Source organism: Pristis pectinata, chromosome 11 (assembly GCF_009764475.1).
Source record: "Pristis pectinata isolate sPriPec2 chromosome 11, sPriPec2.1.pri, whole genome shotgun sequence".
NCBI lineage: Eukaryota > Metazoa > Chordata > Chondrichthyes > Rhinopristiformes > Pristidae > Pristis > Pristis pectinata.
Genome location: NC_067415.1, coordinates 1,606,881 through 1,634,450, shown reverse-complemented (window position 1 = coordinate 1,634,450; position 27,570 = coordinate 1,606,881). Strand labels below are relative to the sequence as shown.

General features: G+C 55.1%; 1 protein-coding gene across 3 annotated transcripts; it reads left to right on the top strand.

Annotated features, from left to right (window-relative positions):
* Positions 1-754: 754 nt before the first annotated feature.
* Positions 755-27,570, top strand: pgap2 (post-GPI attachment to proteins 2). 3 transcript variants are annotated; one of them, XR_007957132.1, is made up of 7 exons: positions 793-934; positions 2,355-2,520; positions 6,676-6,928; positions 8,568-8,674; positions 19,903-20,132; positions 20,261-20,369; positions 20,833-21,000. XR_007957132.1 is itself a non-coding variant. In XM_052025981.1 (6 exons), the coding sequence occupies exons 1-6, from the start codon at positions 924-926 to the stop codon at positions 20,961-20,963; spliced, it is 777 nt and encodes a 258-aa protein (XP_051881941.1). In that variant the 5' UTR covers positions 755-923; the 3' UTR covers positions 20,964-27,569. The 3 variants fall into 3 exon arrangements, 2 of the variants coding, with proteins under 2 accessions (XP_051881941.1, XP_051881942.1); XM_052025981.1 differs by lacking the exon at positions 19,903-20,132 and having other exon boundaries at positions 755-934; positions 20,833-27,569; XM_052025982.1 differs by lacking the exon at positions 19,903-20,132 and having other exon boundaries at positions 8,568-8,662; positions 20,833-27,570.

Here is a 27,570-nt window from a genome sequence, read left to right as displayed (position 1 = left end):
GCCACCCCGTCCCAGGGCCCAGGTCCCCCCGTCCCCTCCCTGTCCCCGGGCCCAGGTCCAGGACCCCTTTGCCCCCCCGTCCCAGGGCCCAGGTCCCCCCGTCCCCTCCCTGTCCCCGGGCCCAGGTCCAGGTCCCCTTTGCCACCCCGTCCCAGGGCCCAGGGCCCAGGTCCCCAGGTCCAGGTCCCCTTTGCCACCCCGTCCCCTCCCTGTCCCCGGGCCCAGGTCCCCCGTCCCCTCCCTGTCCCCGGGCCCAGGTCCCCCGTCCCCTCCCTGTCCCCGGGCCCAGGTCCCCCGTCCCCTCCCTGTCCCCGGGCCCAGGTCCCCTTTGCCACCCCGTCCCCTCCCTGTCCCCGGGCCCAGGACCCCGTCCCCTCCCTGTCCCCGGGCCCAGGTACCCCGTCCCCTCCCTGTCCCCGGGCCCAGGTACCCCGTCCCCTCCCTGTCCCCGGGCCCAGGTCCCCCGTCCCCTCCCTGTCCCCGGGCCCAGGTCCCCCGTCCCCTCCCTGTCCCCGGGCCCAGGCCCCCCATCCCCAGGCCTCGCCCTGAACCTCTCCCCTAACCGAGGCCCCACACCTGTTGCCAGGCCCCACCCTGGTCCCCTCCCCCGGTCCCGCCCCCGTGCCTGAGGCTGGGCCTGTGCCTCACCTGTACCCGAGGCCCCGCCCTGCTCCGGTGCCGCCCCCCCCATCGCAGGCCCCGCCCCTGGCCCAGGCCCAGGCTCAGGCCCCGCCCGCTCCCCGCCCCTGGGGCCGGGGCCTCGGCGGCCGCTCGCCGTTCCGCTTCTCTCGCCGCCGCTTTCACGGAAGTCGCGCCGCTGCCCTGAGTGCCGGAGCGGGGGGGGAGCGGCACTCCGTGAGGGCGCAGGCTTCGGCGGGGCCTCCGGGCCAGGTTGTAATCGGGCGCTGCTTCCCAGGCCTGCGATGGGGGAGAGGTAGGTGTCTGCTGAGGTGCATTAATGAGGCGCCGGGCCCGGCCCGGGGCTGCAGGAGCCGGGGTGTGTGTGTGTGTGCGCACAGAAAGATCCCACGGGTTGTATTGATATGGCTCAAGGCATCAGGTTTGGCCTCAGGACCTCATCGGGGGGGGGTGGTGGATCTTGTCTGTGGTTGGGGAGTCACTAGGAGTGTGGGTCAGGAACAGGGGAAGGTTGGGGCAATTACTGGGGCGGGTGAGGGCTGGGAGGGTGTGGGGTGGGGTGGGTGGTGAGTGCGGGACGTTTGGGTTGGGTCGGGTCTGCCTGTGGGTTGGGGGATGGGTGGGGGTCTTTGGGGAGTTGGGGTCGGTGGGGTTTGGTTGTAGTATTTGGGAGGGGGTTGGAGCACTGGGGGGAGTTGGGGACTGGGGGTGGTTGAGTTTGGGTTGAGGGAATAGTTGGGAGTATTTGAGATGAGGTTGGACTAGCAGTGGGGGGTTAAGGAATGGCTGGGGTTTGGGTGGGAGTTACCAGGTCAGGGCTGTTGGATGGGGGTGGGTGAGGAACCTGGACAGGTGTTGAAACCTCTTGGATCCTTGATCCCTGGAGCTGCCCCCACAATGTTCACAGAATCACGGGTTCACTCCAGGACGGAGACCACCGGGTACGAGGACGGAAGGGGTTGGTTTGGAAACAAAGTTGAGGTATTGTTTAATCTGGAGATGGGATGGTGATTGTAGGAGTGCCAGGAACTGGAGTTAGGTGAGCTCGTGTTTCCCTGGGGTCTGGCCTTCTACCTTCAGGGTGATCTGGACACCCGTTGGTGGTCTCTGAGCAATAGGGGGGTTGCTGACTGTGTGAAGTGCCACCCTGAGATTCTTCCTCATGAGTGTTGCTGCTTAAATATGTTGGCATCTATTCTCCATCTATCAGAACTGTTTCCTTGTCTCATCGTCAGATTTTGGTGGGGCGGGTAGTGCTGCTACCTCATGTTCAATCCCAACCGCTGGCTCTGTCTGTGTGGAGTTTGCACGCTCTCCCTGTGACCCCGTGGGTTTCCCCTGGGCGCTCTGGTTCCCTCCCACATCCCAATGACATGCAGCTCAGTGGGATAATCAGCTGCTGTAAATTGTCCCCCGGGGGTGGAATCTGGGAGGGGGAGGGATGTTGGGAGAAGGAAATGGGGTCAGTTTAAGTGGGTGGGTGATGGTAAGCACTGACCTGGTGGGCCAAAGGGCCTGTTTCTGTGCTGAATGACTGAAAATCACCCCCACAGTGTGGGGGCTTCCTCAGAATGACTCTGTGGGGTCCGGAACTGGGATTGTGGGCTGGGTGGGGCAATCGGTGGTCCCTGTATGAGGCCCCCCCCACCCCCGGTTGCTGTTCCCATGATGCCAGCCTTGCCCCCAGCCTCACCTGCTTTGTGTTGGGTTTACAGGCTGCTGCCCACGTTCCTCCCCGTGGACAAGGACCCCGGCCTACTGCGGCTCCGCTTCACCACCCTGGCCGTCGCCACGGTGCTCTGCCCCCTCTTCGGCTTCCTGTTCTGCATCGTTTGGTCTCTGCTGTTTAACTTCGAGGAGACAACGGCGACCCACTGCAGGGTGAGGGCGGCATCAACCATCGGTGTGAACCAACCTCCCGGGAAGAAACCCAGGCCAAACTCTGTGCATTTGGCCCATCAGGTTCCTGCTAGCCCCTGAGTCCATGTCTTCCTTTGTTACCTGGCTGGAAGGAAGGATGGATTCACAGGAATGTTGTTAGGACTGGTGGGCTTCAGTCATCAGGAGAGATTGGATGGGCTGGGACTGTTTTTCCCCCAGCGAAGGAGGCTGAGGGGTGACCTGATGGAGGTTTATAAAATCATGAGGGGTGTAAATAAAGTGGATGGTCACTCTTTTTCCCAGGTTAGGAGAGTCTAGATCTATGGACACAGGTTTAAGGTGAGAGGGGAAAGATTTAAAGGGGATCTGAGGGGCAAGTTTTCCACACAGAGGGTGGGTGTGTGGAATGAGCTGCCAGAGGAAGTGGTAGAGGTGGGTACGATTATAGTGTTTAAAAGACATTTGGACAGGTGCATGGATAGGAAAGGTTTAGAGAAAGGGGGGCCAAATGCAGGCAAATGGGACTGGCTCAGCTAGGCAGCTTGGTCAGCACTGACGAGTTGGGCCGAAGGGCCTATTTCCATGCTGTATAATGTTCTGTGTTCACTTCCCCATTGCCAGTGTCCAGTGATCATCCATTAATCTCGAATATTCTCAGTGAGTGGGAACCAACTATGATGGGGGGAAGAAATGCAAAGGTTCAGAGCCATCGGACTGAAGAGATTCCTTCTCATACCTGACTGAAGCAGTCGACCCCGGGGTTGCAGACTCCCCACCCTCGGGAAGCAGGACCTCAGGTGCTCCCTCCTTCCCTCTCAGAAACTGCCTCATTTGATGGAGATCACCAGAGGGCAAAGTGTGACCCGAGATATTGAAGTTACACCTTGTAATGTGACCTAAAGGCAAAAACCTGCAGATTCTGGAAATCAGAAATAAAAAGCGGGGAATTCTGGAGATACTCAGCAGGTCAGGCAGCGTCTGGGGAGAGGGGAACAGAGTCCCTGGAAGACAACTGGCAGTGAAGGGTGTAGTGCAGGTCTGGAGACACCAGACACTGCAGATGCTGGGATCTGGAGCAACGCACAATCTGCTGGAGGAACAATGTTTGAAAGTCTTCCTGCTTCAACCGGCTGAGTTCCTCCAGCAGATCGTTTGTTACTGGAGTGCAGGTCCACCCCAGGGTATGAGTGCCCGACCTGTGTACAGTCCACATATATGGCCAAGGTTTGGGAGAACGATGGGATAGGCTTGTCAGCTGCTGTGGAGCTGCAGACATCTTCTGCCGAGGGAACTCCATTCGTGGCAACATCTGAATGGTTGAGTTAGCCACCCTGGTATAACTACACATTGCCCTCGGTGGGCTTGTGTTTTTATTTAAACACATTGCCGGGTGCTGTATTTCCAACTTGCGAACTGTTCGACAGAACCCTGTCGTGACCTGCAGAGCCCCTGTATTGTGTACAGGTTTGGTCTCCTTACCTGAGAGAGGTTCACCTGACTGATTCCTCGGATGGGACTGCAGTGTGAGGGGAGGTTGGGTCGACTGCCCATCACCCACACGTTCGCCCTGCCGGTTCCCCTCCCAGCTCCCTCCCTTTATCCCAGGCTCCACCTTCCCCTCCTATCAGATTCCATCATCTTCAGCCCTTTGTCACCTCTACCTGTCACCTCCCAGCTTCCTGCATCATCCCCACTCTCCCCCCACACCCCGCATCTGCCCATCACCCCTCCTCACCTGGATCCACACATCACCACCCCTTCCCCTCACCTCCCCTCCCCTCTATCTCTCAGTCCAGCTGAAGGGTCTCGACCCTAAACGTCCACTGTCCGCTCCCCCCCACGGATGCTGCCTCCAGCACTTTGTGTGTTGCTCCAGGTTCCAGCGTCTGTTGTGTCTCTGTGTCCCCAGTGTGCTCTCTGGAGTTTGGAAGGGATCTAATGGATACAAGGAAATTCTGACAGAGTGGGGCAGTCTGGATGTGGGGAGGGTGTTTCACCTCACCGGGGGGTTGAGAACCAGGGAGCACAGGCTGAGAGATTGAGGACCGAGATGGGGAGAAATTTCTTCTCACGAGAGAAGGTGTGGACCAAGTCCCTGAAAATAAGTTGGGGGGGGGGGGGTGGAGATCAATTTCTAGGTGTGGGAGGGGAGGGTGGGAGTGTGGAATTGAGGTAAATGATCAGCGATAGTCATACAGCACAAAAAACAGGCCCTTCAGCCCATTAAGTCTGTGCCGACCATCAACCATTCATTTAAACTGATTGGTGTTGGTTTATTATTGTCACTTGTACTGAGGTACAGTGAAAAACTTGTTTTGCAAACTGATCATACAGGTCAATTCATTACACAGTGCAGTTACACTGAGTCAGTACAGAGTGCACTGATGAAGTACAGGTAAAAACAATAACAGTACAGAGTAAAGTGTCACAGCTACAGAGAAAATGCAGTGCAATAAGGTGCAAGGTCACATCAAGGTAGATCGTGAGGTCATAGTACATCTCATTGAATAAGGGAACCGTTCGATAGTGTTATCACAGTGGGATAGGAGCTGTCCTTGAGCCTGGTGGTACGTGCCCTCAGGCTCCTGTATCTACCCGATGGGAGAAGAGAGAATGACTCGGGTTGGTGGGGTCTTTGATTATGCTGACTGCTTCACCAAGACAGCGAGAGGTAAAGACAGAGTCTACGGAGGGGAGGCTGGTGTCCGTGATGCGCTGGGCTGTGTCCACAACTCTCTGCAGTTTCTTGCAGTCCTGGGCAGAGCAGTTGCCATCCCAAGCCGTGATACATCCAGATAGGATGCTTTCTACGGTGCATCAGTAAAAGTTGGTGAGAGTCAAAGGGGACAAACCAAATTTCTTTAGCCTCCTGAGGAAGTAGAGACGCTGGTGAGCTTTCTTGGCCATGGCTTCTACGTGTTTGGACCAGGACAGGCTGTTGGTGATGTTCACTCCAAAGAACTTGAAGCTCTCAACCCTCTCGACCTCAGCACCATTGATGTAGACAGGAGCATGTACACTGCCCCCTTTCCTAAAGTCAATGACCATCTCTTTTGTTTTGTTGACATTGAGGGAAAGGTTGTTGTCATGACACCATTCCACTAAGCTCTCTATCTCCTTCCTGTACTCCGACTCATCGCTGTTTGAGATACAGCCTACAACGGTGGTATCATCTGCAAACTTGTAGATGGAGTTAGAGCAGAATCTGGCCACACAGTCATCAACTCCCCTCAGATTCTACCCCTCACCCACACACTGGGGGCAATTTACTGCAGCCGATTGCCCCACTGACCCAACGTGAACAGGCAGGGGATGGAGGGGCATGGATCCTGTGCAGGCAGAAGGGATGTAGTTTAATTTGGCATCATGGTCGGCACAGACACAGTGGGCTGAAGGGCCTGTTCCCGTGCTGTACTGTTCTGCGTTCTAAACTGGAGCACCCGGGGAAACCCACAGGGTCGCAGAGTGAATGTGCACCGGGGGTCGAGATTAAACCTAGGTCTCTGGTGTTGTGTGGCAGCAGCTCAACCCACTGCGCCAGTGTACAAAGTCAAAGTTCAAAGTCGAGTTTATTGTCACATGCACAAGTCCGTGTGCACAGGTGCAATGCTAAACTTACCTGCTGCAGCATCACAGGCACAGAGCATCAGATAAGCAACATTCACGAGAACAACATAAATTAAACAAGAAAGAACGCAATTAGAACAAAAGAAAAACAAAGTCTATTTTAGTGCAAAGTGATCAAAGTGGTCCCAGTGTTGCTGTACTGAGGTAATGATTAGGGTTGTGCCGGTTGGTTCAAGAACAGAATGGTTGAAGGGAAGTAGCTGTTCCTGAACCTGGTGGTGTGGGACTTCAGGCTTCTGTACCTCCTGCCCAATGGGAGCTGTTGGAAGATGGCACGGCCCAGATGGTGGGGATCTTTGATGACGGACATTGCCGTCTTGAGGCAGCACCTCCTGTAGCTACCATTGGTGGGGAGGGATGTTCCTGTGATGTATTGGGCTGGGTCCTGGGACAGTATTGAGTGGCCTTGAGGGGCTGAATGGCCTGCTCCTGTTGTGAGTTTTGAACAAGCATCTCCAGCGGAGACGAGGCAGCGATCAAGTGACGGTGGCCACCTCTCCCTGACCCTCACCCCTCTCCCTTCTGCAGGTCCCCAACTACCTGCCATCGATCAGCGCCGCCATCGGCGGGGAGGCGCCCCAGCGCTACGTCTGGAGGTTCTGCATCGGCCTGCACTCGGCTCCCCGGCTGCTGGTGGCCGTCACCTACTGGAGCCACTACTGCCGGATCTCCTCACCCGCAACCTGGTACAGCTCGCTCTGCCTCATCAACCTCGCCTCCAACCTCCTGGAGAACATGGCACTGCTGCTGCTGACGTACGTCTCGTCCAGCGAGAACCACTGTGAGTACCCTCACCCACCCACTCCCCACATCCTGGTCCCGGGAATCCTTGCCCCCGCCGGCTCTGAGGAGTTGGGGGTGGGGGTTCCTTCCACTGCCGCAGTGTTACTGCACCAATGCTCAATACAAGGGGCATGGCTTTAAAGTAATGGGTGGGAAGTTCAAGGGAGATATCAGAGGAAGGTTTTTTACCCAGAGAGTGGTTGGGGCATGGAATGTGCTGCCTGGGGCAGTGGTGAAGGCAGGTACATTGGTCAAATTCAAGAGATTGCTAGATAAGCATATGGAGGAATTTAAAATAGAGGGATATGTGGGAGGAAGGGGTTAGATAGTCTTAGGTGAGGTTTAAAGGTCAGCACAACATTGTGGGCTGAAGGGCCTGTATTGTGCTGTACTGTTCTATGTTACCCGGAGAAGGTCAAGGGCTGGGCAGCAGTCTGACACAACGTGAATTACTTGTGTTGGAGACACAGGCGTCCGCAGACGCTGGAGTCTGGAGCAACACACACCCTGCTGGGGGAGCTCAGCGGGTCGAGCAGCGTCTGTGGGAGGAGGAGGGAAGGAATTGTCAACGTTTCGGTCGAAGCCCTGCACTAGAGGGGAGATAGGGGGAGGTGGGGTGGGACGGGCTGGTGGGGGATAGGTGGACCAAGGAGGGGTGAATGGTGACGGACAGATGGAGTTGGGGTGGGGAAACGGAGGGAGGTGGGGGATAGGTGGAGGCAGACAAGGGGATAAAAGGGCAGGGGGGCAGACGGAGCCGTGTGGGGGGGGGAGGGTGAAGGTGGAGACGGCTGGGAGGGTGACAAGTGGGGACACAATGTGGGGACCGAGAGGGGAAGGACAGATGGAACCACTTGGGGGTGGGAATCCAGTTGGTGAAGTGTGTGGGTGGAGGGGGGTGGGTGTTGTGGGGGAGGGGGGTGGGTGTTGTGGGGGAAGGGGGTGTGGGTAAGTGGTGGGGGGCTGGAGGGGGGGGGGGTGGGACAGGGAACAAAAATGGACCAGGCGACAGATTGGAAGGAGGGTCTCCTTCCAGATTGGTTGCTCCAGATTCCCAGCATCCGTAGTCTCTTGTCAAGAGGAGCGATTCCCTGGCATTGGTCAAGGAGGACCTATGATTCCCAGGATTAATGGGGGAGAGCTCCAATTCCCGGGATTAGTGAGGAGAGCTCTGATTCCCAGGATTAGTGAGGAGAGCTCTGATTCCCGGGATTAGTAGGGGAGAGCTCTGATTCCTGGGATTAGTGAGGAGAGCTCTGATCCCGGGATTAGTGAGGAGAGCTCTGATTCCCAGGATTCCCAGGATTAGTGGGGGAGAGCTCTGATTCCCGGGATTAGTGAGGAGAGCTCTGATTCCTGGGATTAGTGAGGAGAGCTCTGATCCCGGGATTAGTGAGGAGAGCTCTGATTCCCAGGATTCCCAGGATTAGTGGGGGAGAGCTCTGATTCCCGGGATTAGTGAGGAGAGCTCTGATTCCTGGGATTAGTGAGGAGAGCTCTGATTCCCGGGATTAGTGGGGGAGAGCTCTGATTCTTGGGATTAATGGGTAAAATCTCCCCCTCCAGGGTTTACTTTTGAAGAATCGTCAGTGTGTCCCGGAGATCAGTCCCAGCTACTCCACTTTGTCTCGTTGCAGGGGTCCACGAGAAAGCCTTTATCACCTTCATGGCATCGTCCATGCTTCACATGTTCCTAACCTGCGTCATCTGGCACTGGAGGCAGAAAAACACAGTAAGTCCCGAGGTAATGCCCACCTTTCCTCCACATTGGTTCTGCACGCCCGGCAGAGAGGGCGGTCACACTTGGGTGGTTCTCTCTGGAGCGGCGGAGGCTGAGGGGAGACCTGATGGAGGTTTAAGAGATTACGAGAGGCACAGATAGAATAGACGGAGTCTCTCTCCCAGGTTAGAAATGTCAAATACTAAGTGCTTGGGTTTAAGGTGAGAGGGGGAAGTTTAACGGAGATGTGTGGGGCAAGATTTTACACGGAGAGTGGTGGGTGCCTGGCACAGGCTGTCGGGGGTGGGGGTGGAGGCAGATACGATAGCAACATTTAAGAGATATTTAGTTAGACGGGGAATGGAGGGATACAGATCATGTGCAGGCAGAAGGGGTTAGCCAGATTGGCATCGTGTTCAGCAGAGATGTTGTGGGCCGCAGGGCCTGGTCCTGTGCTGTACTGTTCCGTGTAATGGATCCCTGTCCACCACTGGGAGCAGTGGTCTCCTTCACCCTCACTCACACCCACCCCTTGTCTCCTGCCCCCTCTACCCCGCCCTCCTGATTTCCCCCCCCCCCCCGACACCCACCTGGCGTCCCCGACACTCCCAGACCCTTTGTAAATCTGCGTCCCATCAGTGATGGTCCCCTTGCTGCAGTGGGGAGTGAGCCGGTGTGGGGATGGTGTGAGGGGGGGTGGGGAGCCACAGGCACCTGTTCAGCAGCTGCCATTTGGCCCGCGCTGTATTGTGCTGGCAAACCGAGTCTGCGCCTTCGAACTTCCTTCTGACATAGAACACAGAACGGTACAGCACAGGAACAGGCCCTTCAGCCCATTGTGTCTGTGCTGACCATGATGCCGAATTGAACTAATCCCATCTGCCTGCACACGTTCTAGATCCCTCCATTCCCTGCCTGTTCAGGTTCCTGTCTAACAGCCTCTTAAACCCCTCTATCGTATCTGCCTCCACCCCCACCCCTGGTGGCCCGTTCCAGGCACCCACTGCTCTCTGTGTACAAAAAAAAACTTGCCCCGCACATTTCCTTTAAACTTGCCCCCTCTCACCTGGGCAGGCACGGTAGTGTAGCGGTTAGCGTAACGCTATTACAGCGCCAGTGACCCGGGTTCAATTCCGGCCGCTGTCTGTAAGGAGTTTGTATGTTCTCCCCATGACTGTGTGGGTTTCCTCCGGGTGCTCCGGTTTCCTCCCACATTCCAAAGACATACAGGTTAGGAGTTGTGGGCATGCTATGTTGGTGCCGGAAGCGTGGTGACACTTGCGGGCTGCCCCCAGAACACTCTATGCAAAAGATGCATTTCACTGTGTGTTTCAATGTACATGTGACTAATAAAGATCTTATAAACCTATGTCCGCTAGTATTTGACATTTCTACCCTGGAAGGAAGACTCTGATTGTCTACCCTATCGATGCCTCTCATAACTTTATAAACCTCCATCAGGTCTCCCCTCAGCCTCCGACGCTCCAGAGAAAACAACCCAAGTTCGACCAACCTCTCCTCATAGTTAATACTCTGTAATCCAGGCAGCATCCTGGGTGAGCGTCTCCTGCGCCCTCCATTGTCACCGAGCTGGCTGCAACATAAAGAAATCAATACGGAAATTGCTGGAAACACTCAGTGGGTCAGGCAGCATCTGTGGGGAGGGAAAGAGGGTTAATGTTCCAGGTCTGAGCCCCTTCGTCACAACTGGGAATGAGAACGAGTTAGTCTGGGTAACAGAGAAGTTGTGGGAGGGTGATGGGTGGAGAAGGGGACTGTCTCTGATGGGTGGAGATGGTTAAGGAGCAGTTAAAATCTTTGCCTGTGTCCCGTGATATCAGTGATGAGTCTGTGGGACGTGTCCAACAGGGCAGACCATATAACAAAAGGATTAAAATAAATGATGGCAGGCAAAAGTCCCCGGTTCTGGTGTAAAGAAACAGAAGTCCAAATTCTTTTCATCTCCTTATTACTTCTGTTGCTTTCTCCACAGATGCTGCCTCACTCACTGAGTATCTCCAGCATTCTGTTCTTGTTTCAGATTTCCAACGTCTGCAGAATTTTTGTTTTCAGTTTGGGGAGAAGTTTTTCTGCAGGGGGCGGCCCCGAGGGACCCCCGCCCCTGCCGGGGGCGGCCCCGAGGGACAGAGATTGCTGACCTTTAAGAGAAGTTAGAGGCATCCGAAGCAATCGGATATGACTTGGGAGCAGGAGAGGCCACTCAGCCCATCGAGCCTGCCTTAGGGTTAGGATTCCTTAAGATTGTGGTGACCTCGTCTGCATTCCCACCAATCCCAGTGACCTCTCACTCCCTCGCATCACAATTCCGTCTCCCTCTGCCTTAAAAATGTCCACGGACTCTCTGAGGAAGAGAGCTCTGAAGACTCTCAGCCCCCTGAAGGAAACAAATCACCGTCTGTTTTAGAAGGTTACTCTATTTTTAAGCACTGACCCTCCGTTCCAGCTTCTATATGGGGCCAAACGCAGGAACGTGGGAATAGTTCAGGATGGCAGCTTGGTCAGCATGGATGAGTTGGGCCGAAGGGCCTGTTTCCATGCTGTATAACTCCAAATTCTCCCCCAAGAGGACACATCCTCTCCTCACCCACCCGGTCAGGACCCCGGGACTTCGTATGTTTCAGTCAAGTCCCCTCTCCTCTAACCTTCAGCAGATACCAGCCCAGCCTGTCCAACCCTTCCTCACTCGACAACCCACCCACTGTAGCAATCAGTCCAGTACACCTTCTCTGAACTGCTTCCAATGCACTGACATCCTTAAATAAGGTGACCAATACTATACAGTGATCTCACCAACGCCCCATTTAACTGAAGCACAACCTCCCTACTTCAGTCAGCTGCCTGAGCATTAAACAATAGCATTCTGTGAACTTTCAGTACATGGTTACCTGAAAGTGGTGTCACAGGTAGACAGGGTGGTGAAGAAGGTGTTTGGCACACTGGCCTTCATCAGTCAGGGCATCGAGTACAGGAGTTAGGATGTTATGTTGGAATTGTACAGGATGCTGGTGAGGCCACATTCAGAATATTGTGTTCAGTTTTGGTCACCCTGCTGTGGGAAAGATGCCATTAAGCTGGAAAGAGTGCAGAGGAAATTTGAGGATGTTGTCAGGACTTGAGGGCCTGGGTTACAGGGAGAGTTTGGGCAGGCTGGGACTACTCATGGAGAGTATGGGACTGAGGGGTGATCTTATAGAGGTGTATGAAATCATGAGGGGCATCGATTGGGTGAATGCACAGTGTTTTCCCAGGGTTGGGGAATCAAAAACTAGAGGGCATGGGTGAGAGGGGAGAGATTTAATAGGAACTTGAGGGGCAACTTCTTCACCCAGAGGGTGGTCCGTATGTGGAACGAGCTGCCAGAGGAAGTGGTTGAGGCAGGTACATTGACAACATTTAAAAGAGATTTGGACAGGTCCGTGGACGGGAAAGGTTTAGATGGATATGCGCCAAATATGGACAAATAGGACTGGTTTAGATGAGCATCTTGGTTGGTGTGACTCGGACTCTTTCCTAATTACTCGCTGTACCTGCCGCTGACCCTTCTGTGAACTGTGCACCAGAACACCCAGGTCCCTCTGTGTCACTGAGCCCTGCACCCCCTCACCATTTAGATCTGACACTTGTCTTAATTCTTCCTGCTGAGTGGATGGTTTCACATGTTCCCCACAATGCACTCCATTTGGTAGATCCTTGTCCACTTTATCAGCCGGTCCATATCCCTGTGTAGCGTCCTGTCTCCTCTTTATAATTTATTTGGGGCTCTGGGGAGAGCTTGGGGCTGTGGGGTTTGAGGATCACTTCCATAGAAGTCCATGTGCTTTGTTCCTCTGGCAGTGAGGCACTCCCATGGTTCTGTCAGCCACGCCAGGGTTCTCAGCCTTGCTCGTGTGTGTCTGTGAGACTGACTGTTTGGGGGGTGTCAAAGTCGAGTTTATTGCCACACGCACAGGCACGTGTGTGCACAGGTGCAATGAAAAACTTACTTGCAGCAGCATCACAGGCACAGAGCATCAGATACACAACATTCACAAGAAAAACGTAACTTAAACACAATTTTTACGAGAAAGAACACAATCAGAACAAAAAAAAAGTATTTTAGTGCAAAGTGGCCACAGTGTTGCTGTACTGAGGTAGTGATTAGGGTTGTGCAGGTTGGTTCAAGAACCAAATGGTTGAAGGGAGGTAGCTGTTCTTGAACCCGGTGGTGTGGGACTTCAGGCCTGATGGGAGCTGCGAGAAGACGGCGTGGCCCGGATGGTGGGGATCTTTGATGACTGATGTTGCCTTCTCGAGGCAGCGCCTGCTGTAGGTACTCCCGATGGTGTGTGAGGGAGGGTTAGAGTATGTGGAGCGGTCCTTCACCACTCTGCATACCTTTAGACTTGATATTGTGAGTGACTTACAGCCAACAGCTCATGGTAGGTGGGTCTGAGGTCCAACCCATCAGTTCATCCGCTGTTTCTCATTATACTGCAGTTCCTACTGCTGTCAGCAGATGGCGGCATCGAGCCACTGTGGAGGGAGGGGACGTGTTGGGGGAGAATTCGCCCCTCTGCTGTCCTGGGGAAGGTGTGTCCCCACGGGCAGAGACGGATAGTTCTCCTTGTAGCTCCACTTCTCCAGCCCCGAGGCAGATGGATGAGTCCTCTGCCTCTTCCAGCCCAAGGTTTGGGGTTTGGGGTTGGGGGGGGGGGGGGGTAGAGTGGGAGTGAGTCTATTTACACAAGAGTCGGTGATTGGACCCGTGGGTCTGCTCTGAAATTCCACTTGGCATGGACTTGATGGGCCGAAGAGCCTCTTTCTGCCTGTGTCATCTGATCTTCACCTCTGCTCCCCTCTCCGGCCTCCTCCCCGTGGACCAGAACATGGCCTTGTGTTCTCCCCATGGCTCTCTGGCACAGATTCACAATTTGACAAATTCCTCCTCATCTTTGTTTTTAAACAGGTGATCCCTGATTCCGAAACTCGGCCCCAGACCTCTCCACATTCTTGCATCTCCCACATTATACCCCATCGGTCCACTCGACTACCCCATTGCACTCTGTCTCCACAAGACGTTGGTGAGGCCACACCTGGAGTACGGAGTGCAGTTCTGGTCACCCAGCTATGGGAAGGGCATCATTAAAGCTGGAGAGGGTGCAGGAAAGATTCACGAGGACATTACCAGGACAGGAGGGCTTGAGCTCTAAGGAGAGATTGGATGGGCTGGGACTGTTTTTCCCCCAGCGAAGGAGGCTGAGGGGTGACCTGATGGAGGTTTATAAAATCATGAGGGTTGTGGATAAAGTGGACGGTCACAGTGTTTTCCCCAGGGTAGGGAAGTCTAAAACAGGTTTAAGGTGAGAGAGGAGAGGTTTAAAGGGGACCTGAGGGGCAAGTTTTTCACACACAGGGTGGTGGGTGTGTGGAACGAGCTGCCAGAGGAAGTGGTAGAGGTGGGGACAGTTACAGCGTTTAAAAGACATTTGGACAGGTTCGTGGATCGGAAAGGTTTAGAGCGATACGGGCCAAGTGCAGGCAAATGGGACTGGCTCAGGTAGGAATCTTGGCCGGCACGGACCAGTTGGGCCGAAGGGCCTGTTTCCGTGCTGTGTGTGACTCCCACGTAACCCTCATCCTCAGCCCCGGGTTCAGTGGGGAAATCCCCCACCCATCCATCCCCCTGTGCAGGTCCACCTGAATTCTCCGAGGGGCGTGCGAGTGTGGCTGAGGGACCTTGGGCCTTCACAGTGACCGTTCCCTGGGTGTGGCGGGGAGAGGGAGGCTCCGTCCCACCTCAACATCTGTACTCAGGCACAGCACAGCTGGACAGAGATGGGTGGGAGGGACCCCTCATTCCAAGCCCACCCCTCCCTCCTTCCTTGGCACTTGCTCCCCTCCCACCCTCCCTTCGCCCCTTCCCTTCCCTCTCCTCTGTTCCCCTCCCAGCCCACCTCCCCCACCCTTTCCTCCCCTTCCCCCACCATCCTTCCGTTCCCACCTCCGTCCTCCCCCTCTGTCGTCCCTCCTCTCCTCCCCTCCCTCCCTCCTCCCCCTCGATCCTCCCCTTTGCCCCCTTCCCTCCTCGTTCCCCTCTCCTTTCCCCTTCCCCTCCTCCACTCCCCCCGCCCCGTCCCCTTCACTCCCCCCCCCCTTCCCCCCTGCCCCTCTCCACCCCCTCCAGCCGTCTGTGAGGCGTGGGGGGTTTCTGCCGATGACCGTTTGCATCTATTTAAAGCCCCTGCCCGTGAGCGGCAGCGTTGCAGCGGCGGCGTTGCAGCGGCGGCGAGCGCCTGCGGTTGTGCAGCGGGGCTGCGAAGGGGGAAGGAGCCGTGCTGTTTGCTGCGTGCGGTGGAGCTGCAGGAAGTCGGCTCCCAGTCACTGCACGGCGAGGCAGACTCAGCAGTCCCTCCCCCGCCCTCGATTCCCCCCTCCCCCCTCCCCGAGTGTGTGGGGAGGGGGATTCGCAGTCGGGTTTCGGGGCTGGGTCGGGAGGGTGAGGTGGGGCTGTGAGTTCACCGACTGCATGGACCTCAGCGGCTCTGCGTCTGTCTTACGCGCTGCAGCCTCGGGGGCTTGTGTGAACGTGGCTCGGCCGCCCGTCTGTGAGAGGTGGGGGGTGCTCACACCGGGGTGGTCTGCACTCTGCAGATGGCAAACCTGCCCCGAGTAGCGCTTTGCGTGTGACAAGCCTGTCGTCTCGGGGTGACGGTGCAGTCCCGAGTTCTGCGCCGACTTCCGTTTATACTCCCCTCCCAACACGGCTGTGATGCTCCCTAAATAAACACACACTTCTGCCGCCCCTCACCGACCACAGCGCTTCACACCCGGGACCTGTCGTAGTGTGGTCGATGTGGTAACGTAGGAAGTAGTGCTGCCGATTTGTGTGTAGTCGGCTCTCTCTCACACACTCTGACACACTCACACTTTTAACACTCACATCCCGACACACTCGCGCGCGCGCGCGCGCGCACACACACCCCAACACTCACTCGCGCGCGCACACACACCAACACTCACTCGCGCGCGCACACACACACCCCAACACCCCAACACTCGCGCACGCACACACACACCCCAACACTCGCGCGCGCGTGCGCACACACACACCCCAACACTCACTCGCGCGTGCGCGCACACACACACCCCAACACTCGCGCGCGCGCACACACCCCAACACCCCAACACTCGCGCACGCGCACACACACACCCCAACACTCGCGCACGCACACACACACCCCAACACTCGCGCACGCACACACACACCCCAACACTCGCGCGCGTGCGCGCACACACACCCCAACACTCACTCGCGCGCGCGCGCACACACACCCCAACACTCGCGCGCGCACACACACCCCAACACTCACTCGCGCGCGCGCACACACACACCCCAACACTCGCGCGCGCACACACACACCCCAACACTCACTCGCGTGTGCGCGCGCGCACACACACCCCAACACTCGCGCGCGCACACACACCCCAACACCCCAACACTCGCGCACGCACACACACACCCCAACGCGCACGTGCGCACACACACACCCCCAACACTCACTCGCGCGTGCGCACACACACACACCCCAACACTCGCGCGCGCACACACACCCCAACACCCCAACACTCGCGCACGCACACACACACCCCAACACTCGCGCGCGCGCACACACACACCCCAACACTCGCGCACGCACACACACACCCCAACACTCGCGCGTGCGCACGCACACACACACACACCCCCAGCGCGTGCGCGCGCGCACACACACCCCAACACTCGCGCGCGCACACACACACACCCCAACACCCCAACACTCGCGCACGCACACACACACCCCAACACTCGCGCGCGCGCACACACACCCCAACACTCGCGCACGCACACACACACCCCAACACTCGCGCGTGCGCACGCACACACACACACCCCCAGCGCGTGCGCGCGCACACACACACCCCAACACTCGCGCGCGCACACACACACCCCAACACTCACTCGCGTGTGCGCGCGCGCACACACACCCCAACACCCCAACACTCGCGCACGCACACACACACCCCAACGCGCACGTGCGCACACACACACCCCCAACACTCACTCGCGCGTGCGCACACACACACACCCCAACACCCCAACACTCGCGCACGCACACACACACCCCAACACTCGCGCGCGCGCACACACACACCCCAACACTCGCGCACACACACACACACCCCAACACTCGCGCGTGCGCACGCACACACACACACCCCCAGCGCGGGCGCGCGCACACACACACCCCAACACCCCAACACTCGCGCACGCACACACACACCCCAACACCCCAACACTCGCGCACGCACACACACACCCCAACACTCGCGCGCGCGCACGCACACACACACACCCCCAGCGCGTGCGCGCGCACACACACACCCCAACACTCGCGCGCGCGCACACACACACCCCAACACCCCAACACTCGCGCACGCACACACACACCCCAACACTCGCGCACGCGCACACACACACCCCAACACTCGCGCACACACACACACCCCAACACTCGCGCGCGCGCACACACACCCCAACACTCGCGCACGCGCACACACACCCCAACACTCGCGCACGCACACACACACCCCAGCACTCGCGCGCGCGTGCGCACGCACACACACACACACCCCCAGCGCGCGCGCGCACACACACACACACACACACAGAGCGATGGGACAATAACCAGGAAACCTGTGGCAGCTGCTGGCTGTGGGCAGTGGGAGAGAGATCGCACCCACCTCTGAAAACGGGGAGAGCAGGTGCCGGAATCTGGAGCCACAAACAATCTGCAGAGGAACTCAGCAGGTCGAGCAGCATCTGTGGGAGGGGGAGAGGAATTGTCGACATTTCCCGACCCTGCATCGGGACTGAAACTTCCTCCCCCCCTCCCCCACAGATGCTGCTTGACCCGCTGAGACCCTCCAGCAGATTCTTTGTCACCTCATGGTTTGTGTGTCTTGTACCTGAAGTCCCCGCACCACCAGGTTCAGGAACAGCAATTTCCCTTCAACCATTCGGTTCTAGAACCTACCGGCACAACCCTGATCACTGCAGTTCAGCATCACTGCATGAAAATGGACTTTTTTTGTTCTAATTATGTTTTTTTTCTTGTAAAGATTGTGCATAATTTATGTTTAATTTGTGTTTTTCTTGTGAATGCTGCTTACCTGCTGCTGTGTGCCTGTGATGCTGCTGCAGGGAAGTTTTTCATTGAACCTGTGCCTGTGGCAATAAACTCAACTTTGACTTTGTATGAAGACTGAACACCGATCATGCGGCACTCCCTCAGTGCTGCCCCTCCCTCTGGGACGTTGGAGGGGTGGATGACAGTGAACCACAGTTGGGAATCCCCCCCCTCCCCCATGCACTGAGTCCCCAGGGTGGGTGTCTGGCTGTCAGGGTGTCTGCATTACTGTGACATGGAGCCATGGTCCCATAGCATAGGAACAGGCCCTTCAGCCCGCATGTCCATGCTGACCACTGGGTACCCACTACCCAAAACCTCGACTGTCCATTCCCCCCATGGATGCCGCCCGACCCGCTGATTATATCTCTCCAGATTCCAGCACCTGCTCCGTGTCCCGGTGGTCGTCCGTACACCGTCGTGCCTCGGTGCCCAGCTGGATACAGTGTCTCCCTCAGCTGCCCCCTTGGGCAGTGTGTTCCAGATTCGGGCCACCGTCTGAGGGAAGCGGTTCTTCCTCAGGTCCCCCTCCAACCACTTGCTGACAGATGGCCAGGGATGATGCAATCAGACTCTCAGTTCCCCCTCGCAACAGGATCCGTGGTTTCCTCATCCCCAACGAGGTGCTGGCAGGGAGCCGAGGGTGGAGACGGGGCCCGGGTGCAGCCGGGACCTGTCCGTCCGGGTAACGCCGTCCCGGTGCCAGCAGCAACCTCGCTGGTGCTGCTGAATCCCTCCGCTCACTGAGGGAGCTTCACTTCCAGCTAACACCTGTTGTTTCTTCAGCCCCTGAGTTTTAAAATCACCTCATTACTGGGTCCAGGACACACTCCTGCCCTGGAGCCCACCAGTCCCAGAAGGCCTCCAGAGAGTCGGTGGACATCGCATACCCCAGGGATATCGGGACACGGACATACCCTCAGAAAGAGGACAGGCAGATCGGCTCGGGCTGAACCCCTGAAGTCTCACTGCCTGGAGCTGTGTTAGGTATCTGGCCAGGCCCAGCAACAGAGCAATGAGCTGGTCCCCCAACCGGAACATCCCCCCCCCACATCAGGTGTCCCAAGGTCAGAGGAGTGGGGCTGAAGTGCAGCCAGAATGTGGGAGTGTGTGATGGGACAGTGCAGAGGGAGCTTCACTTGGTGTCTGACCCCGGGAGTGTGTGATGGGATGGTGCAGAGGGAGCTTTAGGTGTGGGGAGCCTGGACGATGCAGATGTTCACAGACTCCTTGTGCATTGGGCTGAGAGCCGTCCCCATTCACTCAGTCTGAATATCTCCCTTCCTTCACTCTCCCCCAGTTCTGAGGAATGGAGAGTGTTAACCGGTTTGACCTGGTGTACAGTGTGTGTCACTGTCTAATGTGTGTACTTGATATTTCTACCCTGGGGACAAAGGTTCTGACTGTCTACCCTATCTGTCCCTCTCATAATTTTATAAACCTCTATCAGGTCTCCCCTCAGCCCCCAACACTCCAGAGAAAACAACCCAAGTTTGTCCAATGCTCCCTATAGCTAACACTCACTAATCCAGGCAACATCCTGGTAAACCCCTTCTGCAACCTCTCCAAAGTCTCCACATCCTTCCTGTAAGCAGCAACCAGAACTGCACACACACGACATATGTGGCCTAACCAAAGTTTTATACAACTGCAACATGACTTCCTGACTTTTATACTCAACACCCTGACTGATTAAGGCGTGCCGTACGCCTTCTTTACCACCCTATCTACTTGCATTGCCACTTTCAGGGAGCTATGGACTTGGACCCCAAGACCCCAACATCAATGTTGAGGGTCCTGCCATTAACTGTAACTTTCCCCTTACATTTGACTTCCTAAAGTGCAACACCTCTCACTTGCCCAGATTAAACCACATCTGCCACTTCTCCGCCCATATCTGTAACTGATCTGTATTCTACTGTATCCTTTGACAGCCCTCTACACTGTCCACAAATCTTTGTGTTGTCTGCAGACATATCAAACCACTCATTTACATTTTTATACATTTATTTATCACACAAACAGCAGAGGTCCCGGTCCGGATCCCTGCGGAACACCACCGGCCACAGACTTGCAGCGAGGATAAGTCCCATCGACCACTATCCTCTGTCTTCTACGGACAAGGCAGTTCTGAATCCAAACGGCCAATTCACCGTGGATCCCGTGCATCTTAATCTTCTGGATGAGCCTCCCATGAGGGACCTTGTCAAACTCCTCACTAAAGCCCATGGATTGAGCTCCATCTGCTGTTTGCCGTATGTCGTATATTTTGTTGGGATGATTTTTGAAATGAAAGAACCTTGACTTTCTCCTCCTCCCGCCCTCCTTTCCTTTGCCCTCCTTCCTGCACCTTTGACTCCTGCCCGCCCTTTGATCCCCCCAGGAGCGGACATCCTACCGGTGGAAGATCAGGCTCTTCGTGTTCAATCTGACCTGCTTCCTCCTGGCGGCCGGCTGCTACCTGCGACACAATGTTTACTGTGAGCATGGAGGTGAGTGTGATCCCGGAGCACGCTGCCCCATTCCCCCCCTCCCCGAAATCCAGTGCTCGTTCCCCACCCATCCCCATAACTCAAGGGGGACACACCAGTGCACCCCTGACCCACTCACTGCCCAGGACCTGTGACCACAGGGGTGACACCACACCTGGAGTTGAACGCTTCTCCTTCTGTGCCAGTGAACCTGGTCTGGAGCCCCAGCTGAGCTCGCCTTGACCTCTACCCTCTGGCCTGTGTGCGCTTACCCTAGGCAGTGCCCATTGGTGTGTGCCTTACCCTGACCTGTGCCTTGATCTTTACCCTGATCTGTGCCCCCTGAACTGTGCCCTTACCCTGACCTATGTCCCCGACCTCTGCCCTTGCCCTGACCTATGTCCCCTGACCTGTGCCCTTGCCCTGAGCTGTGCCCCATGACCTGTGCCCTTGCCCTGACCTGTGCACTTGCTGCCTCTTGCAGTTTACACTGTCTTCTCCTTCCTGGAGTACCTCGTGGTTCTATCCAACATGGCCTTCCACATGACGGCTTACTGGGACTTTGGCAACAAGGAGCTGCTGATTGGGACCCTCCCTGCGGAGAAGAGAGTCTGATCGAGGCCCAGGAGCCCTGCTGGGGGCTGGGAACATGGGGACAATTGGAGCCTGTCCAAGGCACGATGCAGTCGGTGTCTCAATGTGTCGGGGGGGGGGGGGGGGCTGTTGGTGGTGGGGCGAGAGGGGAGGGGAGGGCGACAGTGTGGTTCTGTCACTCCTGCCTCTCCCACAGTATCTGAGGGTGAAAGGACACCAGTGTGTGAGCGCAGCCTGTGTACTGCTGGCTGCTCCCCTCCATCCCCAAACAACCCAAGTGTGGTCGGCTGTCTCAGTCCGCCTGCCATGTGGCATCTGCGTTTTGTGTCAACACTACGGTGAATCAATGTTTTGTACGTTGTGTCTCTGTCAATGGCTCCCAGTGACCCAACTGTCAAGGACACTGGGGAATTTTGTGGTGGAAGTTTTTAGGGTGTTAAACAAACTTCAGTAATTGGGGAAATGCTGGATCTTGTAATAAAGGATATGATGTCAAGACACTTAGCGATAAAGGTGTGATTGAGTGGAATCGATGTGGGTTTATAGCAGGAAAACCGTGTTTGATTAATCTATTAATGGTTCCAGAGGTTTAGAAAAGGGGATTTGGATTTTGAGAAGACTTTTGATAAGATGCCACACTGGAGGTTGGTGAACAAGGTTAGAACCCATGGGGCTGGGTAATTTACTGCCCTGGGTTCAGAACAGGTCAATGGACAAGGCACATAGTGGGAATAAACTGGTTGACAGTGGGGCTGAGGGAGCCACAGAGCATATCCAGGTCCACTGATGACATAAAACTAAGTGCTAATTGGGATGCACAGAGGCTTCAAAGGATGGAGCTGTGGGTGGGAGATGGATATAACATGGAAAGACAGGAGCTCGTTCAATTTGCGACCAAAATTTTGCCAGAGGAAGTGGTTGAGGCAGGTACATTAACAACATTTAACAGTTACGTGAATAGGAAAGGCCCAGAGGGATACGGACCAAACACCGGCAAATGGGACCGGCTTAGATGGGCATCTTGGTCGGCATGGACTGGTTGGGCCGAAGGGCCTGTTTCTGTGCTGTGTTACTCTATGACTCTATTGTGAGACATCGGATAGTACTGATGTTCGAAGGGATCCAGATGTCCTTGTGTGCAAGTTTCAGGCACAGCGAGTGATTAGGAAGCAAGAGGAGTGTTGGTCTTTTATTTAAGATGAGTTATGTGCAAGAGGTGTTTCACTACAATTACACGGGGCCTTAGTGAGACCACATCTGAAGTCCTGTGTACAATTGCTCTCCCAGGGAAGGTAGAAGGAATGGGGGAGTGCAGGGAACGTTCACCGGACCTGGTTTGAAGAGATGGCTCGTCCTCTATTCTTTGGAGTTCAGAAGAACGAGAGCTGACTCCATCAGAATTCTTAAAGGGCTGAGTGAGGTCAGTGTGGGGAGATGGCTCTCTTGACTAGAGAGTCCAGGACCAGGGCTCACATCTGGAACACCTGCTGATCAGTGGGGCAGGTTTACGGGGCTGATTGGCTTCTCCCTATTTCCTGGGCTCTATGGAAACAGCTGAGGGGTAAAGTCAGCAGAACAATGCGAGGACAGAAAGGGTTAAACCGCAAGCACAGGTTGGGGACATTGGGCGAGTGTTCTCTCAGGTGTAGAAGCTCATGCTTGAGTACCTATGGGCAAAGGTAAATTGTATTAACGGTCCGGGGGGGGTCTGGAGATGGGGCTGTCCACAGTGGCTGGGTGTGGTGGGAGTTTTACTAGACATGAGGTGAATTAAGTGTGATGGGCAACTGGGGCCAGGTGGTCTTGTACCTGGATGTTGGGACTGGGGGAGGACAGGACAACTCCGGATGGTGGAGACAGCTCCGTCTCCCGTTAAACCCCCAGCAGACCACTGGTGGAGGCAAGTGAATGTCTCAAAATGGCTTTAAGGGAACCTGTGCAACAATCTGCCCCAAATCCGTCCCAAATCTCATCCTCACCAGGAATCCATGCTCTCTGGTCCTTATGTGGCTTTGAAACTGTTCCTCTCTTTAATATTATGGAAAATCTCTCCTTAACTTCTTGTTGCAGCTCTACAAAACTCTGGTTAGACCACACTTAGAGTACTGTGTCCAGTTCTGGTCGCCTCATTTTAGGAAGGATGTGGAAGCGTTGGAAAGTGTACAGAGGAGATTTACCAGGATGCTGCCTGGATTGGAGAGTATGCATTTTGAGGAGAGACTAAGGGAGCTGGGGCTTTACTCTTTGGAGAGAAGGAGGATGAGGGGAGACATGATAGAGGTGTACAAGATATTAGGAGGAATAGATAGAGTGGACAGCCAGCGCCTCTTTCCCAGGGCACCAATGTTCAATACAAGAGGGCATGGCTTTAAAGTAATGGGTGGTCAGTTCAAGGGAGATGTCAGAGGGAGGTTTTTTCACCCAGAGAGTGGTTGGGGCACGGAATGCGCTGCCTGGGGCGGTGGTGGAGGCAGGTACATCGGTCAAATTCAAAAGATTGTTAGATAAGCATATGGAGGAATTTGAAATAGAGGGATATTTGGGAGGAAGGGGTTAGATTGTCTTAGGCAAGGTTTAAAGGTTGACACAACATTGTGGGCCGAAGGGCCTGTATTGTGCTGGACTTTCTATGATTCCATGATTAACCTTTCCTATCGCCCACAGCTTCCATAAACTTCAGTCAGCTGTGACCCATGGCTCAGACTCTGGATCTGGAGATTAGCGTTGTGGCTCAATTATACAGTCATACCACTCAGAGATAGGCCCTTCGGCCCACTGTATTTGTACTGACCATTGAGTCCATGCACTAATCCCATTCAGCAGCACTTGGTCCGTAGCCTTGTCCAGATAGGTAAACATTGTGAGGTTCTGCCCCCCTACGCCCCCTCACACTGCCCCTGGGGTGAGTGCCTCCCTGTGTCCCAACTTCCACAACCCAAGCCGTCACCTTCACTCACTTCCCCCAGACCTGATGGCACCAGTGACCCCAGCCCCCAACCCCTCCCACCCACCGGATCCCTGCGGTCGCCCCGAGCCTCTGGTTGGCAAGCGGTAACGGGTGGTGTGCCTCGGGGACAGGCTAGAGGAGATGGGGAGGAAAGGGAGTGTCCGGTGGAGTGAGGAGGCTGCAGAGGGTTCTGTGGAGTGGACTGTAAGGTGGGACAGTGGGAACGTGTTCCGTTTGGCAGGGTAATGAAACAATTCTGATCTAAATGGTGCTGGATTGTGGACTCTGGCAATTCTGCTGCACGGTTTGCAGGAGGCTAGTCTGCAGGTACAGAGTCATACAACACAGGAACAGGCCCTTCAGCCCAACTGGTCCATGCTGACCAAGATGCCCATCCAAGCCAGTCCCATTTGTCAGTGTTTGACCCATAACCTTCTAAACCTTTCCCATCCATAGACCTGTCCAAGTGTCTTTTAAAAGTTGTTATTGCACCTGCCTCACCCACTTCCTCCGGCAGCTCGTTCCACATAGATACCTCCCTTTGTGTAAAAACAAAGTTGCCCCTCAATTTTCTCTTAAATCTCTCCGCTCTCACCTTAAACCTATGCCCTCTAGTTCTTGATTCCCCAATTCTGGGGAAAAAGACTGAGTGCATTCACCCTATCTATGCCCCTCATGATTTTATACACCTCCATAAGGTCACTCCTACACTCTAAGGAGTAGCGTCCTCGCCTGTCCAACCTCTCCCTATAACTCAGTCCCTCAAGTCCTGGCAACAGCCTTGTAAATCCTTTCTGCACCCTTTCCAGTTTAATGACATCTTTCCTGTAACAGGGCGACCAGAACTGAACACAATACTCTAAGTGCGGCCTCACCAGCACCCTGTACAACTGCACCGTGACCTCCCAACTTCTGTACTCACTGCCCTGACTGATGAAGGCCAGCCTGCCAGATGTGTTCTTCACCACCCTGTCTACCTGCAACTCCACTTTCAGGGAACCGTGTACCTATATTCCAAGGTCCTTCTGTTCTACAACACTCCCCAGGGACCTACTGTTCACTGTGAAAGTCCTACCTGGATTTGACTTTCCGAAAGGAAGTCCTTAAGACCATAAGATATAGGAGCAGAATTAGGCCATTCGGCCCATCGAGTCCGCTCCGCCATTCAATCACGGCTGGTTTCCTTTCCAACCCCACTCTCCCGCCTTCTCCCCATAACCCTTAACCCCCTCACCAATCAAAAACTTATCAATCTCTGCCTTAAATGTACCCAATGACTTGGCCTCCACAGCCGTCTGTGGCAACGAATTCCACAGATTCACCACCCTCTGGCTAAAGAAGTTCCTCCACATCTCAGTTCTAAAGGGACATCCCTTTATTCTGAGGCTGTGCCCTTGGATCCCAGACTCTCCCACTGATGGAAACAGCCTCTCCATGTCCACTCTATCCAGGCCTTTCATTATCTGGTAGGTTTCAATGAGATTCCTTCTCATCCTTCTGAACCCCATCGAGTACAGGCCCAGAGACATCAAACGCTCCTCATACGTTAACCCTTTCAATCCTGGGATCGTTCTTGTGAACCTCCTCTGTCGGCCAATTTCAATCTGCACTGTGAACTCATTTACAATGTACTGTGTGCATTCAAGGATAAAACCCTCAGTCCTTTATTCACTGTCTCCCTGCTTGAAGTTGACCTCATGTTGCATGAAGTTATATTCCTAACCTTTTCTAAACTCTGTCCTTTTTATTCTAGAGACTTCAGTAACCTCTTCTGCGCTCTGCCTGCCTTTAACCTTTTCCACAATTTTCCATGCTGTTGAACCCCAGTGTTAAGTTTAAAGCCCTATCTACAGCCCTAATTATGTGATTTGCCAGGACCCTGGTCCCAGCGTGGTTCAGGTGGAGCCCGTCCCATCGGAACAGCCCCCTCCTTCCCCAATACTGGTGCCAACGTCCCACGAATTCAAACCCACTTCTCCCACACCAATCTCTGAGCCACGCGTTTACCTCTTTAACCTTCTTGACTCTCTGCCAATTGGCGTGTGGCTCAGGTAACAATCCAGAAATGATTACCTTTTTGGTTCTGCTTTCTAATTTAGTCCCTAGCTGTTAGAAGTTGGCGAGTTAACTAACTAAGTCATTAGAAAAACTAAAGACTTCATCGAGAGGGGAACTGAGGCACATCTGACATTCGGGGTACAGTATCTGTCTGCCTGTGTGAGGATGTGAACACTTTTGGAGGGTTACCAGACTGATACCTGGAATGGGAAGAGTTGTAGGGCCTCATACTTTTATACACTCCATCAGGTCTCCCCTCGGCCTGCTTCGCTCCAGGGAACCCAGACCCAGCCTCTCCAGTGTCTCCTTATAGATGAACCACTCCATCCAGGCACCATCCTGGGGTGCCCCCTCCACACCCCCTCCAGTGCAGTCACGTCCTTCCTGCAGTGTGGGACCAGAACTGTACTCAGTGCTCCAGCTGTGGGTTGACCAGTTTCATAAAGTTGTAACATAACATTCCAGCTCTGTACTGTGCTGTGGTTAATGAAGACAAGCATCCCATACCCCACCTTCATCATCTTGCCCGTCTGTACTGCCACTTTCAGGGATCTTTGGACTTGTACCTGAATGTCCCTCTGTTCACCAGCACTCCCTAGGGCCCGACCATCTGCTCTGTATGTCCTACCCTTGTTCATCTTTCCAACATACATCACCTCGCACTTGTCAGGATTAAACTCCATCTGCCAACGCTCCCTACAACTTTCCAACTGATCTACATCCTCCTGTGGCTTTAGAAAACCTTCCTTGCTGTGCACAACACCACCGGTGCTGGAGGTTGCCTAGTGAGGAAGGGTTTCAGCGTCTGTACCTGCTGCATGTTGGGAGGGTGGGAGGGTGGGAGGGGACGATGAAACAGGAGCTCTGGAAGGACCTTAGAATGGATATGGAGAGGTTGTCTCCTCTGGGAGAATCTAAGTGACCATCCTTCAGCTCTCCTCCCAGCTCAGGAGCAGAGTCACAGTCAGACACTCACCATTGCACAGGATAAATGCCCCACAGCTCCAGAGACCCGGGTTCAATCCCGACCTCCAATCCTGTCTGTGTGGAGTTTGTACGTTCCCCGTGGGTTTCCCCCGGGGGCTCTGGTTTCCTCCTACATCCCAACAATGTGTGGGTCGGTGGGTTAATTGGCCGCTATAAGTTGTGTAGGTAGAAGGATACAAAGTCGGTTGATGGGGTGGGGTGAGAGAGTGAGTTGGAGGGTTACAGGGAAATGAGAGAGGGGGTGGGTGTGATGGGGCTGGCATGGAGCTAATAAGCTGAGTGGTCACCCATGGGTTGTGGCGGCGGGCGGCCAAGGGTTCTGGCCGGTCCACCTGCCTGCCCGTCTTCCGGGCTCATGTCCGCGTGCGGGTGTCCTTGGAGAGGGAGCACGCGGTAATCATGGGCACCCTGGGAGAATTCTGCGATCGGTGGGCCCCTTGGGATCGCGTGTGTCGCGGACGGTGAGAATGCAATTCTCTGATGTGTTGTGTGGTGCGTTTAGTGGGCGTTTAGTTAGCGTTGTTTTGCTGTAGTTCTGTAGATGCTTAGTTTGTTTTCTCTTTCTGTATTAGTTGTAGTGTAGTGACACTGGGTGTCCTTGTTGTAGTGCTTTTAATTAATAAATGTTTATATAAT

Excerpts from the sequence above, each read along its gene's own strand:
- pgap2 (XM_052025981.1), top strand. Across the intron at positions 2,521-6,675 it reads CAACGGCGACCCACTGCAGG|GTCCCCAACTACCTGCCATC; the intron begins GTGAGGGCGGCA and ends TCCCTTCTGCAG. Across the intron at positions 8,675-20,260 it reads AAAACACAGTAAGTCCCGAG|GAGCGGACATCCTACCGGTG; the intron begins GTAATGCCCACC and ends TGATCCCCCCAG.